Genomic DNA, 21,494 nt, shown 5'->3' on the forward strand with positions numbered 1-21,494 from the left:
ATTCTGTACTATATTTATTGCACAAATGTAAATTAATGTCATGGTTTTGTCATGCCTTTTATACAGCCTTTTTCCATCATAAGATCCTATTGTCACAGTAGTAAACTCATTAATTTCTACAATCTAGTAGTAGAAAATTTTAAACTACATTTTTTATGACCCTGATTTCCAAAGTATTTGTGTAAAGAAAATAACAAAAGGTGTAAGAATTTATATTTTGCAAAAGCACATCTAAATTTTAGTGAAATTTCTTCCATTGCCTTTCTTTATGTTTTTATGTAACGCTTACTAAGTTAATATAAGCCATGCAAACCTTTAGGTAATTATGTAAGTATAGAGAGGTTTAAATTTTTGTTAGAATGAAAGAGGTTAAGAGGAGAGTTCAAACTTCTGTGCATTTTGAGCTCATGAGTACACAGGTAATTGCGAAAGCATAAGGGTACTTGCCTTCATTGGCCATAGCATAGAATAAAGAATGTTATGCCAAACTGCATAAAAACATTAGTTCGCTCACAACTGGAATATCATGTCCAGTTCTGGTTACCACACTAAGGGAGCACTAGAAAGTGTACAGAGGGGATTCCCTGCAGCAAAGGTATACAAAACTAAAGTAACTAGATTTAGAGTAAGGGATAAAACCTTAGATCTCCTTGTTCCACAGCTCAGTATTTGGTGCAATTAACAGCTGATTATAAATGCAGTTGGTTACAGTTGATTACAGTTGGTTATAAATACTTTTGAGGCTCAGTAATCATTAGACGCCCTGTTTGCATTGATGCTTAAAATGTGAGGAGATTTTGGTAGTAATGTCATTCATGTCTATTATCATTCTGGGACTGAGAACATCAGTGTTAAGATGGGGTACATTATGTGGATAAACTATATTTACAGTTTAATGAAGGTTGATGTAAAAGTGTAAAGACAACTGAAAAGTAGACAAATGATAACATAGCTATAAATTTATTTTCTTTAACAATTGTTTTCTGGTGAATATACTTATTTGTCAAAAATCAATGCAATTTATTTTGTGTTGTAGCCCGTCAAGCAGCAAAAAATGCCCCCAAGAGATTGACTAATTTGCCTATCCGGTCTCCAATGGAGTCGAATTCTCCTGGAATAGACTATTCTGTGACAGATACACAACAGGCCAGTGAGGACAGCCACACTAGTGTATGTATGAGGCCATCTTCCCTTCGTGATGCTTTTTGTTTCAGTTTGCTATATGTCAAAATGTATTTTGTCATCAATTAAGGAGAATTAATTTGGGCTGTATAATAAAGTATAGAGCCTGTTATTCCCTGACGGAGACATTTTTTTAAAATTAGGGCAATTTGGTTATTCAGTCATTCATGCAATTACATGTTAAAAACATTTATTAAGTTAATAAGTGAATTGTAGCACTTGTGAAAAGCACAAGGACTATGAGTAAATCGGTAAGCCCTGACAAAGAATTGAAGCAGGCATGATGGGTCAAATGCATTATCTATGTTCTATTATTCTGTGTTTGTGAAAATACCTATTAGCTGCATTTTTTGTCCATGTTCATCATTCTCAAAGATTATGGATAACGCTCTGACAAAAAAAACTAAATAAATTCTAAGAGGAGTATGCAAGCAGTAACATCTTTGAGGATCTTAAGAAAAGGATTGAATTGGGACTGGTTAAGGAGGAGGTGGATATTGTGAGGGACACATTAATGACAGTTTTAAACACCATCTGGATCTAAGAGAAGAAAGACATTGACAATAAGGACCTGTCAAGTCAGTAGTTGTTATGGTGGATGGTCGCAGAATATCAGGAGAATGCCGAAAGTGGTAGGTAAACAGACTGACATTACAGTTTTAATATAACAGCTGAAAAGTCAATTATAAATTCTGGAAAAAAGTTAACGTAACTGAAAACTAAACATAAGATGATGGATCCACCATTAGAATTATCAGTGGAAATAAAAGGTATAGATAATTATAAAGGCTTAGATCTTGCTGATTGTTGCCTAGATTAGCCACCAAGATGGCTGTAAGTCCCAGAGTACTGCGCTAGCATTATCAAGCCTGGAAATCTGGTGGAGTGCTGAATCTCTCAGTTGGCTGTACTGCTTACTTCCACATTTCGGATCTGGAGCATGACCAGATTGATACTTGCTGCCCTCCCTGCCTGTTTTCCCACCACTGTCAAAGCTGTCCAGGTTTATTTTTGGGTGGTCTCTCTGAACAGGGGTGATATTGGCAGTTTGCTTCTTGCCAGTTAAGTACAGGTATTCAGTGGCACACATGCATTCTTCTAAACAGGGAGGATTAGGTCAGCAAGACCTGATTCAATTAAAAAAATTACTAGAAAAACTTTAAAAGAGGCAGCTTCTATGGAGAGCGAGAAACCAAAGTTAATATTTTAGGTTGATGACCCTTTATCAGACGATCTGAAACAGAAACTTTATTTCTTTCTCCACAGATGCTGTCAGACTACTGAGTATTTCCACCATTTGTTTTTATTCAGATTTGCAATTTTACACTCACCTTTAGTCCTCTAGAAACTTGAGTTATTTAAATGCCTGCTTTCTTTACTCTAACTTAGCTGACTCACAGCATCCATGATCTTATTACAGGAGGATGGATTTGTTGGCCGCTGCAGGGCTGCAGGCATCTTCTGCTCTTTCGGCACTTGGTTCATGGCTGTATTTCCAACTTGCAAACTGTTGGTTATGAACAAACCCTGTCAAATCTGGGGAAGGCCTGTAAATGTCAGAGCAGTCTTGAGTGGTCACCTTCTGCTGGTATCAAGCCTTTATGACCCATTGGCCCCCTTCACTGACTGATGTGCACTGGCTTCAGGGGCATTCAAATTTGTGACTTTAAGATTCTCATTGTTTTCAAATTTCTCTAACTTGAAACGCCACTTCTTATGTTCACTCCAAGAACTTTTCTCAAAAGGCCTTCTTGCTCATATCTAATTTTATTAGATTTGCTATTAGAGACTGCATTCTGTTGTGTGGGCTTTAAAAGCTCTCAGACCCTTTCCCCAAGCTCACGTATCTTTCCGCCTATAAGATGCTCAACATCTTTGAGTAAGGTTTTAGAGGGCAGTCCTGATGTGTCCTTAAGTAGCTTTTTCCTTTATTTTCCTGTAAAATGCCTTATTAAGATCTTCATCTTTATTAAAGATGGTGTGTAAACGAAAGGTGTTGATTTATCATTTGTGACTAGGGAGGCTTCTGCACCTCCCAAGACTACATGTAATGGGAATATTTGAGTGTTTGCAATTCCCACACAATTAGAAAATAATTTTTGTATTCAAAACTGAAAAACTTAATTCATTGCAAAACAGAAGATGCTGGAAATACTGTTTCGGGAGTACCTGTAGAAAGAGAAGCAGTACTAACGTTTCTGGTCCGATAAAGGGTCTTTGCCCTGAAATTTTAACTCTGTTCACCGCATTTTCTGTTTTTATTTTATAACTGCAGTTTTTCTTAAATTTGTAACATCATTCAGTGAACCAGATTAGTTTAGATAGATGATCTGAGATTCACAAGGAAACCTCTACTTTAAGCTTCCAAAGTAGATTTCCCTTTTAATTTGATGACGATTAAAAATGTGGTGTGCTGGTCCTGTCTTAAAGGTTTATGTGTAGGCTTGTGCTTACTTGGAAAGGTATGTAAGAGTTTGTCTTTTCCCTTGTACAGTTGGTGTCGATGAACATTGGAAGTGCTCCGACTATTCCAGTGATCTCAGCCCCTGAGACTCCTGGACCTGCTGTTACCTCCACTAATCTTGAAACTCCTCTGACTCCTGTTTTGGAGGATTCGCCCCAGAAAAAGTTATTGGGGCAGAAGGCCACGCCTCCACCCTCTCCACTGCTATCTGAGCTCCTGAAAAAAGGGAGTCTCCTGCCTACCAGTCCTAGGCTTGTAAGTAACCAGCAGGTTTTTATTTAAAGAAACCTAAGTGAAAGATGAAAAGGCCCATAGTGTAGGAAAGCGCAGACTGAAAAGAGGATTAGATAAAACATACAGTAATGGGTATAAAACCATGTTGATTGAAAGGTAAGGAGGTGCACTATTTTGAAGTAATTCTGTGGCAAGTATAGTCACTCCCTGTTAAAACCTACACGATGAGTATCCTGTGATCATACATTTTTTTGGGTCTTTTTATTACCAGAGAACTACTATTCTGTACATTGATTATGACTTATACTGAAATATAGAAATCATAGTATACTTTCGCAGTCAGCCTAATAAAAGTGTGTTTTTTGCTGATACGTCCATATATCGTTTAGGATATCAGTGAATGATACGTCTTATTTCATAATAACAGGCATTTTCTCTCTTTTGCACCTCTTCGTTTTTCAGGTCAGTGATGTTGATCTCCAGATGAACTCTACGCATGTTACTAGTCCCAATGTTCATGTTGAAATGGGAACAGGTGTATCAACCCTGCATGTTCCAGAGCTGCAGCCAACTTGTACCAGTGTACCAGTATCTCCAGCACCTACAGGTAATACTTACCATTGTTCTTATCTAGTTCAATACTATTTAACATAGAAATATGACAGGCTAGTTATTTCACCTATGGAATAACTTCTTTCAATTATTTTTGTTTAAATATGTGGCACTTGAATTTATAGTTCACTCTTAGGGTTTGTACTTTTGTTGTAATTTTGTCTTTGGGATTGATATCTACTAGATATAACCTTAGCCAAAGGTGAGATTAAAGCTGAATTGTATTGGAAGGGGGGGTCATTTTATGTTAAATAATATTAAGATTAGTTATTTTCCAATGTTCACTATTTTTAGTAACTTGAATAAACTGAGAGAAAAGAGATACTGTTAGAAATAAGCAAACTATGGAATAAAAGCTATTGTCAGAATGCAAAGTAATTCTTAAAATTATTAATAATATTCTGGTTTACATTTCCTCTGTATCCCTATTTTGCTATTCTTTAATCTCTTCCCCAGCTCCTCTTCACCCAACCTTTCTTTACAACTAAGTATTGTATTGAAATTTCTTGCTTCTAAAACAAAAATTTCTTAATCAATATGTTCCTTTTTTGTCTGTTTGTCATTTGTATGTGTACTCATATATTCAGCTTTGTGGTCCATATGATGTTCTGTGTCATGACATTGGCACTGGTTAAATAGCTTATTGATTTAGATACTAAATATGCAGCTGACATTTAGAATTCAAATTCTATCATGATAGTTGAAAAAAACAGAATTGTAGAACTCAGCTGTTCTTTAGTGCCCACTGGGGTGGGACTGCTACTCTGACAGTCTGATTGCCACATATTTACTCCAGCAATACAGCTCTTGACTTTCCTGTAACAGGAAGATCAGCAGTGTTCACCATAAATTTAGCCCCCAGTCTTGTTGATGTTCCATCGGTAACTTGTTTAATATTTCCTGAATTGGATTCAATCAGGCAAGCGTTACATCAAATTGGGAGGTGCTAGCTTTGTTGTCTACAGAATTTCACAAGTAATATGAGCAAGGTAATGCTGGAAGGCCAAGAAATTTGCCTTCAAAGTGCTAAGTGGTGTTCATTTCTCGACCTTTTAGAACCATCTGAGATATTCAATCCCAGCCTTTTTGTTGGGACTTTAAATAACATTAAAGACAGAACTAAGGTGTCAAGCAACACACATCAACGTTGCTGGTGAACGCAGCAGGCCAGGCAGCATCTCTAGGAAGAGGTACAGTCGATGTTTCAGGCCGAGACCCTTCGTAAGATGTCAACTTGGCCAGTGAAATTATCAATAGTGCCATACCCATTTTTCACATTTTAACAACCTCTCTGATCTGAAAATCAAAGATCAGTGTTTGGTCTCATTGATAACTGTGTACACAGCTTGTTCCAGGCTTTCCTTGCACCGGGACATTTTCGCAATGAATACAGACTTACAATAAAATTTGTCTGAATCTACCACTCTTGCTGGATGACATTGAGATGGAATGTAAGTTTTAAAGGCATTGCAAGTAACCATGAGGAACATATGGGAGAAGGACCAGAGAACTCATTGCCCAAGACTGTGGTTACAGATCCTACATTTTCATCTACACCCCTGTGTAGTAAGCTCTGTGTAGGTGATATTTCAATAATACAGAGATATATGACTTGCCGTTATGTCAGGACTACTGTCACAGCTGAAGTCGTGGTGGCCATCGCTCTTAACCTTTTTGGCTAAAGATCATTCCACTCTCCTGCCACTGACTATGCAGCATATCACAGTTTGCTGTTCTTTGTTGCAATCAGGTGTTTAGTCAAGAAGACAGAACTTTATCTACTTTTCCTTCAGGCTGGGCATGGACATTTGCTTCCTTCGCAACCTCCTTCAAGGTGCAGAGACTCAAGTTTGCACACTTAAGCATTCCTTACACATCCTTCTCTGGCAATCTTTGCCAGGAACATCTGGCTATAGCCTAGGATGGTCTCCGTGGCCTTTCTGTAGATTTTGTTTTCCTGTCAAAGTTCCTCTAAAACAGGGGTTCCCAATCTTTTTTATGCCATGAACCCATACCATGAATTGAGGAGTCCACCGACCCCAGGTTGGGAACCCCTACTCTTAAAAAATTGGGATCATTTTCATTTTTTCTCTCATCGATCATCATTACGTAATCTGTTCTCTGAGAAGCCACACTCCTCAATCTTTGGAATAATAATGTGTGTCAGGAATTGTCTTTAAGGACATGTAAACAGCTGCATGATATTGAAGCAGCTTAGCATATACTCAAATGGGACATTGTTACACCAGGAAAGCCAATAACACTGTTTAATTAGGATGTTGTATTCCTAATGGTACTTTTTAAAACATGCTTCACTCAACACACAATGACGTTTTTGCAATTAGAAATGCTTTATTGACACATTTTAAAATTGGTATTCTTGCCAAGCTGAAGTAAGTAGGAAGTCTTATTTTTATTTCACCCTTTTACAACCTTATGTTGAACTAGATCACTTTATAGTCAATTAAGTACATTGTTGAGGTGTGATCGATGTCGTATGAAATTAATAGCAGCTGGTTTAAACACAAGCTTCCAGGGGAAAAGAAAACTACTTAGGAACTGAAGCTCAATGCCCCTGCTGGGGCACAGGCCACTGACAGCAGTTCAGCAGAGTTCTCTGTCCTGGGACATTTTTTCAGGTTATCCCCAGGTGTAGCCCATGAGAGATCCGTCCTCACCCAGGCCTTTGGAACTTCTGTGATGTTTCTGTAGCACTGGGTTTATATGAGATGGGATTCCAAGCCCCCCCCCCAATGCCTAACCCTTTCACATCCATAGCGGAGTAATGTGCTTTTTTTCAGTAATGTAGATTGAAAGTAAACATTAACCAGGCCACTGTGCATAACTTCACTGTGCTTTCAAAAATATTGTGCTAATCCAAAATATTACTGCATTAGGAACAATAATAAAAAAGTGAAAAACTACAGATGCTAGAAACTGAATATGCTGGAAGTACTCAGCAGATGAGACAGCATCAACATCATGGCCTCATATTTTGACTTTGTACTCTCCAGCCTGACAGTATCAATATTGCTTTCTCTAACTTCCTTTAACCCACCCCCTCTCTTCCACCCATCTTTGTTTTCCCTTATCCCATATAACAATTACAGCACGGAAACGGGCCATCTTGGCCCTTCTAGTCTGTGCCAAACGCTTACTCTCATCTAGCCCCAGCGACCTGCACTGAGCCCATAACCCTCCATTCCTTTCCTATCCATATACCTATCCAATTTTTCTTTAAGTGACAATATCGAACCTGCCTCTACCACTTCTACTGGAAGCTCGTTCCACACAGCCACCACTCTCTGAGTAAAGAAGTTACTCCTAAACTTTTGTCCCCTAACTCTCAACTCATGTCCTCTTGTCTGAATTTCCCCTACTCTCAATGGAAAAAGCCTATCCATGTCAACTCTATCTATCCCCCTCATAATTTTAAATACCTCTATCAAGTCCCCCCTCAACCTTCTACGCTCCAAAGAATAAAGACCTAACTTGTTCAACCCTTCTCTGTAACTCAGGTGCTGAAACCCAGATAACATTCTGGTAAATCTTCTCTGTACTCTCTCTATTTTGTTGACATCTTTCCTATAATTCGGTGACCAGAACTGTACACAATACTCCAAATTTGGCCTTACCAATGCCTTGTACAATTTTAACATTACATCCCAACTCCTATACTCAATGCTCTGATTTATAAAGGTCAGCATACCAAAAGCTGTCTTCACCACCCTATCCACATGAGATTCCACCTTCAGGGAACTGTAGCCCCTTTACTTTTTTACTTTCCCCTTCCCACTACAACCTGCTAACTCCTTCACCTTCCTCCCTCTAGACCTCTACAGTCTTCTCTCAGATTCCTTCTTTAACCCTTTTCTGCCTACTGCCTTCTAGCTCCTCACATCATTCTCCCTTTTCTCTTCTGCCTTCCCCCTCTCAGCTGCCAGCTTGTGCTCCTCCTCCTACCCCCACCCTATTATTCTGGCTTCTGCCGTCTTCCTTTCCAGTTCTGATGAAGGGTGTTGACCCAAAATGTCAACTGTTCATTTTCCTCCATAGGTGCTGCCTGACTTGCGGAGTTCCTCCAGCATTTTGTGTTTGTAGCATCAACATCGTAGAATATTTGTAAACCTGTTTTAAGTTAGAGAGAAGGGAAGGAGTGGGAAGACAAAATGAATGTCTGTCATAGAGTTGACCAAGAAAAGCAGAATGCCACACCTTCTGATGGTTTGTTCATTCCCTATCACAAAGATTCTTATTGTTTCTACAGTTCTCTGTAGCTGAAAACTTGTCTGGTTTCTAAGTATTCCTAACTGTGTTGAAAAGTCACCAATCTAAAATGTTAGTTTTTCAGTGTCCTGGCATCATACCTGACCTGCTGAGTATATCCAGTATTTTCTGTTTTTATTTCTGCAAGAACAAGGTGGATTTAGTTGATTTGATACAGAGATTCCACTGGTTTTCTGAATCTGTTCACTAGTAGCAGTGTGACCTTTGTGTATATGAATGCAATGGGTCACTTTGTAGGTAATTAAAAAGAAAATGGTTTGTCATATCAAAGAAATTCTATGTACATGCTCCTTTATTATAAAGGCACACATGTGAAAAGGAGCAATCATTTAGCAAAAAAGATTTCCATTGTCTTTAATGAAGGATGGAGCCATAGAAATAAGCTACTACTGATTTGGGCAAAGGGTAATAGTGAACCCATGTATGAATCCCAGGAAAATGCAGACAGTATGAAACAAAGGCATGAGATAGTCAGTACTTAATGTGTTTTTCTCTTCTGCATGATCAAAGAATCTTGGTGAAGTTATTGTACATCATCAGAAACTGAACCATGAAGCCCTCTCATTAGATATTGTGAAATTTAAAGTATATTAATCAATGTCTGCCACCATTTAAACTGTCCTGGATAATACCCGTTTAGGCTTTGGTATTTTTGGTATTATGTCACTGAGGGTTCAGTTATGTGAAGGCCTGGAGAAGCTCAGCCTGTTTAACTTGAAAAGGGAAAGATTAAACAGAGGTCTTTAACTTAATTAAGAGTTTCAACTGAGAGAAAGTTTCCATTGGTACGACTGGAGGAAACATTTAATAAAATTAGATGATCAGAAGAAAGATGAAGCAAAATATTTTTCATGCAGCAAATTAAAGTGGTCTGGGAGCATTTTGATTTTATTGGAGATAGGTTCAATCTTAATGTGCTAAATACAATTGAATATATAATTAGAAGGGAAGAAATTGAAAATGAGCAAGACAGTGGATTTCTTTGAGAGAGACAAAATAGGTTTGATTCCAGCTTTTTACCCCATTATATACTGTACTATATCAGGTCTTCTGCACATAATTTTCTCTGAATCAACAAGGCAGGTTATAAAGTTGCTTTATTATGCAGAGAGCAAGCAAGTATCCTAGGGAATAGTCAAAGCATGTTCCATTTAATTTATTCTCAATTCCGTCTTCAAAGTAAGAGTAGGTAACAGTCCACCTTTTTTTTGAAATGGTGCCTTAATTGTTTTAGACATTCCGTAACTAGAAGGTAAGCTGTAATTTTAGCTTCTAACTTCAGGTCACAAGGCTGCATTCCACAGACTTACTTGAAATATCAGTAGTCCTGTGGCCCATTTTCCCCATTCTCACTCTTCTTATGGTCCCATAGTCCAAACTGGTTCCCTTGGCTCTTCCTCTGCCAAGGAGGATTTAAAGAGAGCACCCAATTGTTGAGCTGGATGAGTTGATTGATTTTGACAGCTTTGAAAATCATCAAAATAGTTTCTCTGCCTGTACATAATAGACTTTTTTAAAGCCTATTGAAATTCAGTTAGATTTTCAAGCAGTTCATTGTAAGTGCAAATTTAAATCCCAAATCCTCTTTGAAAGATGGGAATATGAAAAATCTCAGATCATAGTATTGTTTGGCTCTCAGTATGCTCTGATATGTTCTATTAATTTGGTTATTGGTACACTGACTATTACAAAACATAAGGGAAAGAGTGGATGGACTTCTTGGCAGTGACTTTACTTAAGCACCGTGCAAAGTTGTCTTCACTGATATATTTAGATTGGACACGTTATTGATGATACAGAAGCTGGGTAGCAATGTGAGCTGCCTGAAGTTGCAGAGGCTTTAGGAGCTTAAAGACAGGACAGTTGAATGGGCTAGGAAATTGAAAGATGTTAGTGTTCAGGAGAACCTAGGTGCCTTTGACCTTGTACGTGAAAGTTAACATGAAAATTAAGCGCATAACTGGAAAAACAAATGATAAATTGTCTTTTATTTCAAGAGGATTTGAGTACAAGAGTAGAGATATTTTTCTCTAAGTATATGCTCCAGGTGGTGAGACTGCATCTGGAACATTGTGTACAGGTCTGGTTTTCCTACCTTACAACCAATGAAATGCAGTGAAAGATAGACCATATTGTTTCTGGATTAGTCATACCAGGAGAGATTCAAGAGCCTTGGCCTATAGTCTCAGGAGTTCTGCCATAGATTGAACTGGTGCTTGACAGTGTTCTCACAGCATATCTACCACCATGCAAAGCTATTTATTATAGTTATCAGTATTATAGATCCACCCTGCCTGCCTCCTTTCTCAAATCAGTGACATCCTTCATCGTTTAGTTGGGAGGTGTTACTGTGTTGAACAACCTGGCTATATACACAGTAGATCTAATGCCACAAGTCTGAGTATTTGGGAGCCTCGTAGAATTAAATACAGCTGTAATCTATAATTTCATGTCTGAGCAATTTCTGTCCATCTCCATGAATTACAGGAAATCAAATCCTGTCAAGAACAGAGGCCAGCATATTTTAGAGACTTAAAGCTACAATATGCAAAGCACCAATAGCATTTTCCTGTCAGTAGAACTAAATGGCTATACAACCAACAAATCAAGGCTTCACTTCTCTTAGTATAGGATTGCTTACAATCTGGCAAAAAACCCAGAAGGATAAGGCCTCATGGACGGTATAAGGCTTCATGGATATCATTGTGTTAATCAATGTTAGTGACCCACATGTGCAAACCAAACTGAAATATTAACTGAAACATGTCACATAAATAATGGTATTTAAATAGTCTGGTATATTCCTTATGATATCAATACCTAAACAAATGCAAGGCTATTGTCTGTGATGATACCACCCTTGTCTCTAATATCCTGTCATTCTGAATGCACTGATTACTAAGGCAACTTATTCCAGTGCAGTTATGACATTGAGGAAAATTGCCTAGTTATATTGTGTTCCTAAAAAAAATTCCACGATCCCATTTATTAATCAACTAATGAGGAAAGTGCTGAATATTCAAGTGAGCTGACTCTGAAATGTTTAATTAAAGGTTCTGCCAGAGCTGCTTGGCTTGCAACCTTATTTCCATTATTATACAGGTGTACAACTGATTCGCTGTTCTTGGTGAAAAAGCTCCCAGCACAACAGTTTTTATTGAGTTTAACATGAAACTCTCTAGAGGCTGAAAACATAACCTGATGCAGATGATTATAATTATCAATTTATCAATCTCAGGACAATGCTGTAAGAATTATTGAGACGGCATTCTTGACCCAGCAATATTCAGCTGTCTGACTTTGCTTGTAACATGTCTGTGAAGCACATTAATTAACTTTTAGGACATGAGAATATCTAGAGTACAATGGAAAGCTTGCTTCTCATCTGTTGCTACAACTACAAAGAACTGAAGGACAATATGGTCTGTTTTGTGTATCCCCAACTTCTGACTTTGTTGTTCATCCCGTTTACCACCGCACGGCAACAATTCATGTTTACTTCAGTAATATTTTCAAGCCATTGGCTGGACAACCAAGAAGCACAAGATCAATAAATTCATAAATTGGATGTTTCGCTCTTGGCCCTGCATGATTCTGAATTGCAGATGTGCCAATGATCTTTCATTGTTGGCTGAAATATTTAGTTTTTTGGTGTTGAGTTCAGCAATTACAGATTTTTAATACTTGAATTCTACTAAATGTAAGTAATCTTCAAGTAACAGTTTCTAATTTTGTAAAAATAATTATTACCCCCCAACCTCCATTTGCTCCTGATTAATGTTGAAATAGGTGCTCACAATCTTCTGATTGGGCAGGGAGCTGTAGATCAATCACTGCACAAGTCTGTCAGATTTACCATTTTCATTTTGTTTCTGTACCCTTAATCCTACATTCATCATAGTTTGAGTTGTCAATATTTACATTTTTTGTATTTTGTCATGAATGGAATTGTGTATGTTCCCTTTCATTTTGTGTAATTCCAAAAATAGGTGTTTAATGTATTAGTATCTGCTTGCTTTGGTGGGCAATATATTGATAAGGAAATGAGTAATCTGTATAATTTGTGTGTGGATATGGTCAGATGAAGTCATATTTGTTTAAAATGGTACCACTGGAATTCTAGGCTCTGTATTAGAGCACTGGTTGTGTGTATTGCATGCAGTACAACAGAAAGCGAGACTTAATTATACTCATGTATGGGGTGTAGTTTGGGAAAGATTTAGTTGTGGTCATTATATGACCTGTACTGTTTTCATTGGAACCTTTACCCCGCCTTTCAGAATGAATAATATGAAGTTATGCATTCTTATACAAGTTCTTTACAACGACTGGATGCTGTAAAGCAAATGAAAATGCCTTGCCATGTATAATCTCTTTCATAGCAGCCAATTTGCGCATAATAAATTCTCATGAACAATTTTGTATTGACAGATAATCTGTTTGTCCAAATGTGCTGGCTAGAGCTTAATTTAACATCTCCACTGAAAGATATTCTAACATACTCTTGCCGTGGGGTTTTAACTAAGACTTCTGCGTCTAGTCCCTGGATTGGGAAATTTTTCCCAAGCTGTACCCCATACATGAGAGCAATTTATAGGTTTCGGTTCACAGTGGGTTCAGTTGTCATTCAACTAAGTAAAGAATGTGTGTTGAACATCGTTCCTCTTGCCTACCTGCATGAGCCTTGTATCTTTCTTTGTGCACTTTATGTTAGGAGCCCCTACTCTGTCAAGGCTTTTGGAGGTCGGCCTCTCGCAGTTCACATCACCTTTCGTTCCTTTCTCTACCACCAGCCGTGAGGCACCACCTCCAGTTAAACCTATGCAAATTCTAACTGACCAGGTGTATTCAGCCACCACCGCAACCATGACGCAGAAGAACAGCAGGACAGGTCTGTCACTAGGCAGTGTAAACCAATCATTACAAGATCTCAAAAAAAAAAACAAATCCTGTTCATTTTAAAGATTGTCCCAAACATTTGCTGTTGGATATAGATGAGAAATACCATCAAGTGTGGAATTTAAAACACCTAAAAAAAATTAAAGATCTGATGTCTTTTGATTCAAAAATGCCATGTGAACTTAGATTGGACAAAAATTAATGACATCATAATTCATCCTCTTTTGAATCTGATTTTCAATCAAAGCAGTGTGAAGACACCTTTAGAGTATTTTCCTAATCTTAGTCTGATGGAGTTTTTGTGCAAGCTGCTTTTGTACCCTCCTCACTCTAAACCATCATGCTTGTATTTTTGAAAATTGTACGTGCATAATAAATTTCCTGAATTGGAGAGACTCCATGAAATAATAAATGAACAATATAAGGTGTTGCTGATGTATTACTATGGAAATTCATTATGGCTTGGTATAAAATGCAATAATGACAGCTGTTATTTTGGGCGTGATGTGCTGTCAGAATATGAAGTCAATGAGAGCTCCTAGTTCCAAAAGGGAATTGCAAATGGGAATCTCGCCTGGGCTCTTGACTTTGCAGTGTGTTGTTTTATGGCATTTTAAAGAGCTTCATTTCATGATAGTAATGTACACTTTACATAAGACAAGTTAAAACTTCGGTGAATAGGGTGAATTATGTTCCAGGAAGTGTAATGAAAAAGATAGCATTTATTTAAGATTTTTTTTTGCAATTTAGGCAAATTACAGCCCATCAAATAGTTTTTGATGCATAATCTCTTGTGCTCTTGGTGTACTGGCTTGGTTGTAATTTAATGAATACAGTTACTATTTTTGAATAGCACGTTCTTTCAAATACCATTGTAATAATAAGCAGGTAATCTATAGAAGTGATGTCATTACAGAATGAAAAATGGTGAGTACAATTGGGATAGCTCTCATACTCTTGGTACTATAGGACCTTTTGCATTGTTTTGATAAAGCAAAAAGGGCATCAGGTTAATACAAAGTTGGCTCTGAACAAAATAACATTCTTTAACATTACAGTGATACTTATGCCAAGATATTTGTGTTATAGTTTCTGGAGTGGGCTTGAACTTGCAGCCAGTGACTCCCAGTTTTATTTTGTTCTTTTGAGCAAGGAGGTTCTGAGCAGGGCATGTATCAAACTAAAGGGAGGCAATTGAGTGTGATTTCTGAAATGTATGAATGTGAAAGATATATGATGATTGAGAATGTGTAATGCTACTAAATCTTGAAGGTCATAAATAATAACATTAAATTAATCAGGGCCAACATGTAATTTCCAATAGAAGATCCTTCTTATTGGTTCTCAAGTTACCTTGGATTGCTTTTCTTTCGTAACAATGGGCAGTCTTAATTATATAAAAGCAATATTAACCCGTATTGCAGGATTTGTCCAGATTCTTTGTAAAAGGGCTTTTAAGTTACATAATTCCTGTAGAATGAAACTTTGTTCTTTGTGATAGAAGTGTAGTACTAGAATTAATTTTGTTGAATATTGGTAAGAATTAATGGAAAACTGGAAAGGTTGAAATATGTAGATCTTGAAGGTTGAAATTCACTGTGAAAAGATCATTAAAAGTTTATAATTATGTTTTATATATAGATGCATTAAATAAAAGCAAGCACATGGTTGTTAAATTTGTACAGTACATCAGTTAGACACTAGTTAGAGAATATCTCATCAGAGTGACAGTACAGCCCTTAATAAAAACAGTCAAATTAGAAATGGGTATGCTAGTCTGAAGAAAAATTGAATAAAATGAGTGCATTTAACAAGGTTGAGATTTAATGGAAGTTTTCTTTGTAATTGAAAATTTTGATACATGCATAATTTTGCCAATTAACTGTAACATTAGTAACAAGTTTTATCTCAAGGACATGAAAACAGGTAGAAGAAACGTTCATTTCTTGCAGCATTTAAATTGAGAACAAAGCAAGCGCTTCTGTTTAGGTGAAGTAGGAAAAGAAGACGGCACATAATTTGAGATTTAATTAGACAAAATATTTTAACAAGATCTATAGATGTTAATCCATTTAAGGTATATGTAAAATCCTATGTATGAATGTCCCTGCTGTCAGTATCTTTTCATTTTAAATTATACAACTGCAGAGATTGGAAAACATAGTTATTGGCAAAAGAATTAAATACTTTTAAAAAAAAACTCCAAAGAAGTTCAAGGTGTAACTCGTATCCATAGAAGCAGAATGGAATGGGGAGGAATAATATCCCATAGTGTCATCTATGGGCCAGGTCTGAAACTACAGAAAGACCTAAAATTGTTTAAGTGGTCCTCCAGCAGGAAAACATTTAAACTGTGATAAGGGAATTAACATTAAAATTCTTATAGGTCTTTTGTTTGGAATGATTACAGAACAGATGGATATTCATAAAGTATGGATAAATGTGTATTTTGCACTTCACAGAAAATGATTAAAAGGAATAAATGACCATCTGATTATAAAAGATGTACACAACTTCGATTAAAAAGAAATTGAATGCATATTTGTGAAGAGACAAATTATGTGCTTTTAAAATTCATTTTATGAGACCTGAGAGATATTGGTAAGGCTAGCCTTTATTACTCATTGTAATTGTTGTTGATTTGAGTGTCTTGCTGGGTCACTTCAGAGTCCTTTCATTGTTGTAGCTGTGAAGTCACAGAAAAACCTAGCTGGGTAAGGATGGCAGATTTTCTTTCCTGACATGTTTGAGTGAATCTGATGCATTTTTTGTTTTGTGGACATAATTGTTAATGATTTTTAAACCAATTTATTATTAGAATTCAAATTCCAGAGCTTCCATGGTGGGATTTGAAATTGGAACCTTGGTTGTTAGCCCAGGTCCCTGGATTACTGGTCTGCTAATTTGACTGTTGCAATATCACTGTGACCTAAAGGGAAATTGGAATAGAATGGCTGAAGAACTAGAACCACGCTAGATGTGATGATTCAAGTGGTCTTGTCCTGTGCTGTAGTTGTTTTTGTAATAAGCAAACAATATCTCACCTTTTGCCTTTAACAGAGAACCTGACCAAATTGTCAAGTGCCATTCTTTGCCATATTTCTCAGTTGTTCTTGCTGATTAACTGATTATAATGTTTAAATTATTTTTTTTAACCAAAGGGATGGAATTTCAGATAATAATGTTGGATAAATAACTTTATGAGCAGCATTTAAATGGAAGCACGAGAAACGGCAGATGCTGGTAATCTGGAGCAACGTGCAAAATGCTGTAGGAGCTCAGAGGATCAGGCAGCAATTATAGAGGGAAAGGGACAGTTGACATTCTGGGTCAAAACCCTTCATTAGCACTGGTTCCAGGTCATGAACCAAAACATGAACTGTACCTTTCCACCTATAGATGCTCCCTGACATTCTGAGTTCCTTCCAGCATTTGAGGTGATATGCATGATTTAGTCTGGGATTGATATTGGTAGATCTTCAGAGCCGCCCAAATCTTTTCCTGATTGTGATGGTGTCTAGTTCAGGAAAATAATGGAATATTAAAGAGCTGGAAAAAGTTATTGTGAAGAAATTGTCTGTGATAGTTTTTTTTGTGGATGAAACTCAAGAGCAAACATTCTAAGTTTCATAATAATCTTTGCTTTCCATTGCAGTGCATCTGTAGATCCAGTCAGGGGTCTGATATTCCTGCACAATACCATTCTAAATTTGAAAGGATAGTTGAAATCCTACACACCAAAAGAAACTACTTACATGGAGTAGAACCAAACCATCTTTTTCACAACTGTTAGCATCCTGACATATTTGATTATAGTTCACATATCCCTTACTTAAATTGGTATTTACAGATGCATCAAAAATTATTTCCAAGATTTCTGCTATGTTTTAACCTGATGCAAGCTATGGGCATTTATTAACCTGCCGTTGCTTTTTGGGACAATCTTTAACGACATTAGAGAGAATATGGATTGGATAAAAATATTCACAGTTAGTAATTATTTTACAGTCATTGTATTTTTTGTAGTTGCCAATTTGTGATTTAATCTTAATGACTTTCTGTTACCTTTTCCAAGTACCACATACTGAGGCTTGGTGACATTGCACATTGCATCATCCTGTGGCACAGAAAAAATAATTCCTGCAGTTTGTATAAAAGCAGTGTCTCCTAATGTCAGTTGTTTAGCAGGAGTACTGCTGATCGAATGCCAAGCATCTCCACATAGGAAATGCAATTGAGGGAGAGCTGCCCTGCATTGTTCAAGATTCGCTGATGGTTAACTTTTGTGAGGTCTTCAAAATTGTCAGCTGGATATGTTATTCAACAGAGGAATTCAAGGATGTAATGGGAAAGATAATCTGTAGGCTGTCTTGATAATACCCTATTGAAGTAAGGTAAATACACAAGGAACTGAGCATTTGTTCATTTGAACTTCTTTATTCAAGAGAGGAAGATGGAAAGGACAATGGCACGTACTGTACCTTAACTATTTTGTGGTAGGAACTGTTATGAGGGGCAGTTACTTTATATTTTTTTAAATAACTAGGGTGCCCTGGAAGGATCATGGAATAATTCTGTGCACCTTTTAGTAAACTGCAGGCTGCTGTGGCTTTCAAGTAGCAGATCAGTTACCTGTAAGGTTATCAAGAACCTGTACAGGTTATCAAGAATTTTGATATTTATTGAAAACAGGGAATGAGAAATTTTTGGGATATTCTATGCAGAGATGTGTTTTGAGTGAAGTGCTTACAATGATTATTTGTTCAAAGTTGTTCAAAGTTCTGTTGTACATATGGGCAAACTTCTAAATATCAGGATCTGATGTTAATTATGTTACTATATCATAATGTCTGCACTACAAGATATCTGGTTAGAATTGCGATTAAAAATACTAATTTTTAGAGAATAATTGATTTTTCTGATGCTTATTTCTACAGTTGAGGAAACCACCATTTGTGTTCAGGTAGAGAGTTGTGTGGAGCAGCCAGCTCTCTCAGTATCTGGAGATCTGGCCAGTTTCTCTGTGTTAATTGACTCTGGAGAAAGCAGGTGTCTGCCACCTGGCACTCTGCAGATTGCAAGACAAAGAGAGAACGTAGCAGATCAGCACCGGTCAAAGCAACTTGAAGGCAGTGTTAATACTGGAGTATCTGATTATGCCAGCGTACTTCACTTGGGAAACCCTGCAGATATCCTAGCAATTATTGAAGAAAAGGTAAATAAAGATTTATACTCCATCGTAACATTTTATTATCCTTTTGAGTCTCCTCCCTTTTCCATATATCACTCTGAAGGATAGCTAGGTGTTTGGCTTCCAAATTACTGCTTTGTTGTATGTGAAACGGCTGGTGCTCATATGTGTGATCTGAGGGAAATTGTGAATGTGAGGTCAGTATCTGACATTGAAGAGTACAGCAAAACTGCCTGACCTTTTAAGAATCATAACCACTTGTAGAACATGCTTCTGTTGACTTGCTTTAGGAATTTCCAAATTATGTAGGCCATTTGAGGGACCAATAGGAAAATGAGAATTGATACATGAAATAAGGACAATTTTTGAGCGGCTTAAAGGTCATCTTCTGTTGCTTTTTTTTTAGGTTGAGGAAACACCAGAGCTGATTGACCTTCCTCCTGATGTTGGAGAGCGGATAGCGGCTGCTGAGGGAAATCCTGCCTCCCTCTTTCAGGCAGAACAGATGATAAAGGAGGAAACTGAAGAAATCCAGCCACAGACTCACAAATCAGAGCGCCGATCCAGTGAAGAGACGCAAATTTTGGCTGGATTGGACTCTGCTGACAATTTAGTTATCAAAGGAATTAAACAGGAATTACCAGAGCAAGTCGAGCAAGAGCAAGATCAGGAGGAAGAATCCAATTCAGGACACTTGCAACAAATGGGAAATGCAGGAAAAATGACAACTTTTCGAGGCCTGAAATCTGAGGTGAGATGGCATAGAAAGTTTACGACAAATTATATGCCTTCATATTTTAATAAATAAGTACGTTAAAATAATTGTATTGGAATGATACCCAAGGGAAATTGATTATTAAAGATGCACACTGTAGATATTTTGAAATGCTGAAAAATGATTGACAATATTTATGAATAACTAAAAATACTGCCTGCCCGTTTAATTCTCTTTAAACATACTGAATCAGTGAGAATAGTAAATTTACCTTCAGATGTTGAGAAATCCCGACAAATATATCGTAGCAGTGGTTGGTGGCCAGCTGTTTCGGTGATGTTACTTGTTAATTGTTTAACTCTTAGGCTTTAGTCCAGTAACATGAAATTGCTAAGGGTGCTCAGTGTGTCAGGGAGAACCTGTGGAGAGAAAAAGTAGTGTTAACATTTCAATTCAGTAACTATAATCTGAATCATTACTAGAATTGTCACTTTTTATTTCAGATCCTAGCAGCTGCAGTATTTTTTCTTCTTTAATGATCTAGGAATGATTTAGTTCAAAAATGAAGTAATTTGTAACTTGGAGGTGATATGATTGTGCCATACTCTCATCTCCATGCGAGAGGTCATGAGGCTTGGAGGAGCAGTCAAGGTCCTCCAGTGTTAAAGTTGAGAATACTGACTAGAGAGTGGGGCATCAATCAACCTGGTCCAGGATGGTGCTGAGCTGCAAAAAATCTAGCTAGGCCATAGCTTAAATTTGAAATATATATTCTGAAAATCAGAATTTTCATTTTGTTTCCATCATGATAGGTACTTGGAATGGAACATGCTTTGCCGAGGAGTACCATGCGAAGTAAAAGCACATCTGAGGAAACATCACATCCCTTGCCACGGAGCACTGCACGAAGCAAAAGTACCTCTGAGGAAATTGGACACATGTCACCCAGGAGCATAACACAGTGCAAAAGTACTTCTAATGAAGTGGGACAATCTGAAATTGTAGGTCAGTGGAATAGGAAGTGAATGGGTCTCATTTGTGATAAAATATGGTTAATGAAACACCAACATAATCTAGGACACAATCATTTTCCTCTCAATAACATATAATGATTTTTGATAAAGTTATTTAAGTTTTATTGTTTCTCTCCCCTTTGTGAATATCTGTCAACCTTTAGCATTTTCTGTGCACTAACTTTGAATCCTACCTCCTATAGAGGTAACCTTTGCCAGACCTCATCACTCTTACCTTATCCAACTCTTGATATCATGCTATATTTGGAATGTTGAACATAAAACACAATGGCACAGTATTGACCCTTGAACCTACGATGTTGTGCTGACCTTATAAAGTTCTCTAAGATCAATCTAACCCTTCCCTCCTCCAGAGCCCTCCATTTTGCTATCATCCAAGTGCCTATCTAAGAGTTTCTTAAGTGCCCCTAATGTATCTGCCTTTACTACCACCTCGGGCAGGCTGTTCCACGAACCGTTCACTCTCTAGAAAGCTTAACTCTGATATTCTCTCATAGTTTCCTCCAATTACTTTAAAATGACGTGCCCTCACATTAGCAATATTGTCTGAATAGACAATACTCATTCTTGACATTTGCCTCTTCTCAACCCACCCATTTTAATTAAAGACAGTTGTCAATGATTATTCAACTGACTTTTTAAATTTCTGTCATAAAGCATTTTTCCCTCCAGTCACTGTTCAGCAGTACTGCCTGATAACATTGGTGAACTATCAGGCTGACACACATGAACCTACAAATGGAAACTAATACCTTCCATTTGTGAAGTACTGAGTATTATGCATTAATTTGAAATGTTCCTTATAGCCTTGAGGTAATGAATATTCGAGTGGCGATTATATTTTCTGCTAATACTAATTTTATGTGTTATGTTATT

At 37.2% G+C, this 21,494-nt stretch overlaps 1 protein-coding gene across 5 annotated transcripts in view; it reads left to right on the top strand.

Moving 5' to 3' along the window:
- The window catches only part of LOC140203090 (bromodomain-containing protein 8-like), an 84,549-nt gene that overhangs the window by 17,222 nt on the left and 45,833 nt on the right, over positions 1–21,494 (top strand). For 3 of the 5 annotated variants that reach the window (XM_072268875.1, XM_072268874.1, XM_072268878.1), the window contains exons 8-14: positions 1,037–1,170; positions 3,677–3,901; positions 4,343–4,487; positions 13,494–13,670; positions 18,616–18,893; positions 19,276–19,620; positions 20,397–20,589. In XM_072268875.1, coding sequence (XP_072124976.1) covers positions 1,037–1,170; positions 3,677–3,901; positions 4,343–4,487; positions 13,494–13,670; positions 18,616–18,893; positions 19,276–19,620; positions 20,397–20,589 — 1,497 coding nt within the window. The remainder of the gene's footprint in view (positions 1–1,036; positions 1,171–3,676; positions 3,902–4,342; positions 4,488–13,493; positions 13,671–18,615; positions 18,894–19,275; positions 19,621–20,396; positions 20,590–21,494) is intronic. The other 2 variants (XM_072268876.1, XM_072268877.1) reach the window with 2 other exon arrangements.

Source organism: Mobula birostris, chromosome 9, assembly GCF_030028105.1.
Source record: "Mobula birostris isolate sMobBir1 chromosome 9, sMobBir1.hap1, whole genome shotgun sequence".
Taxonomy (NCBI): Eukaryota; Metazoa; Chordata; class Chondrichthyes; order Myliobatiformes; family Myliobatidae; genus Mobula; species Mobula birostris.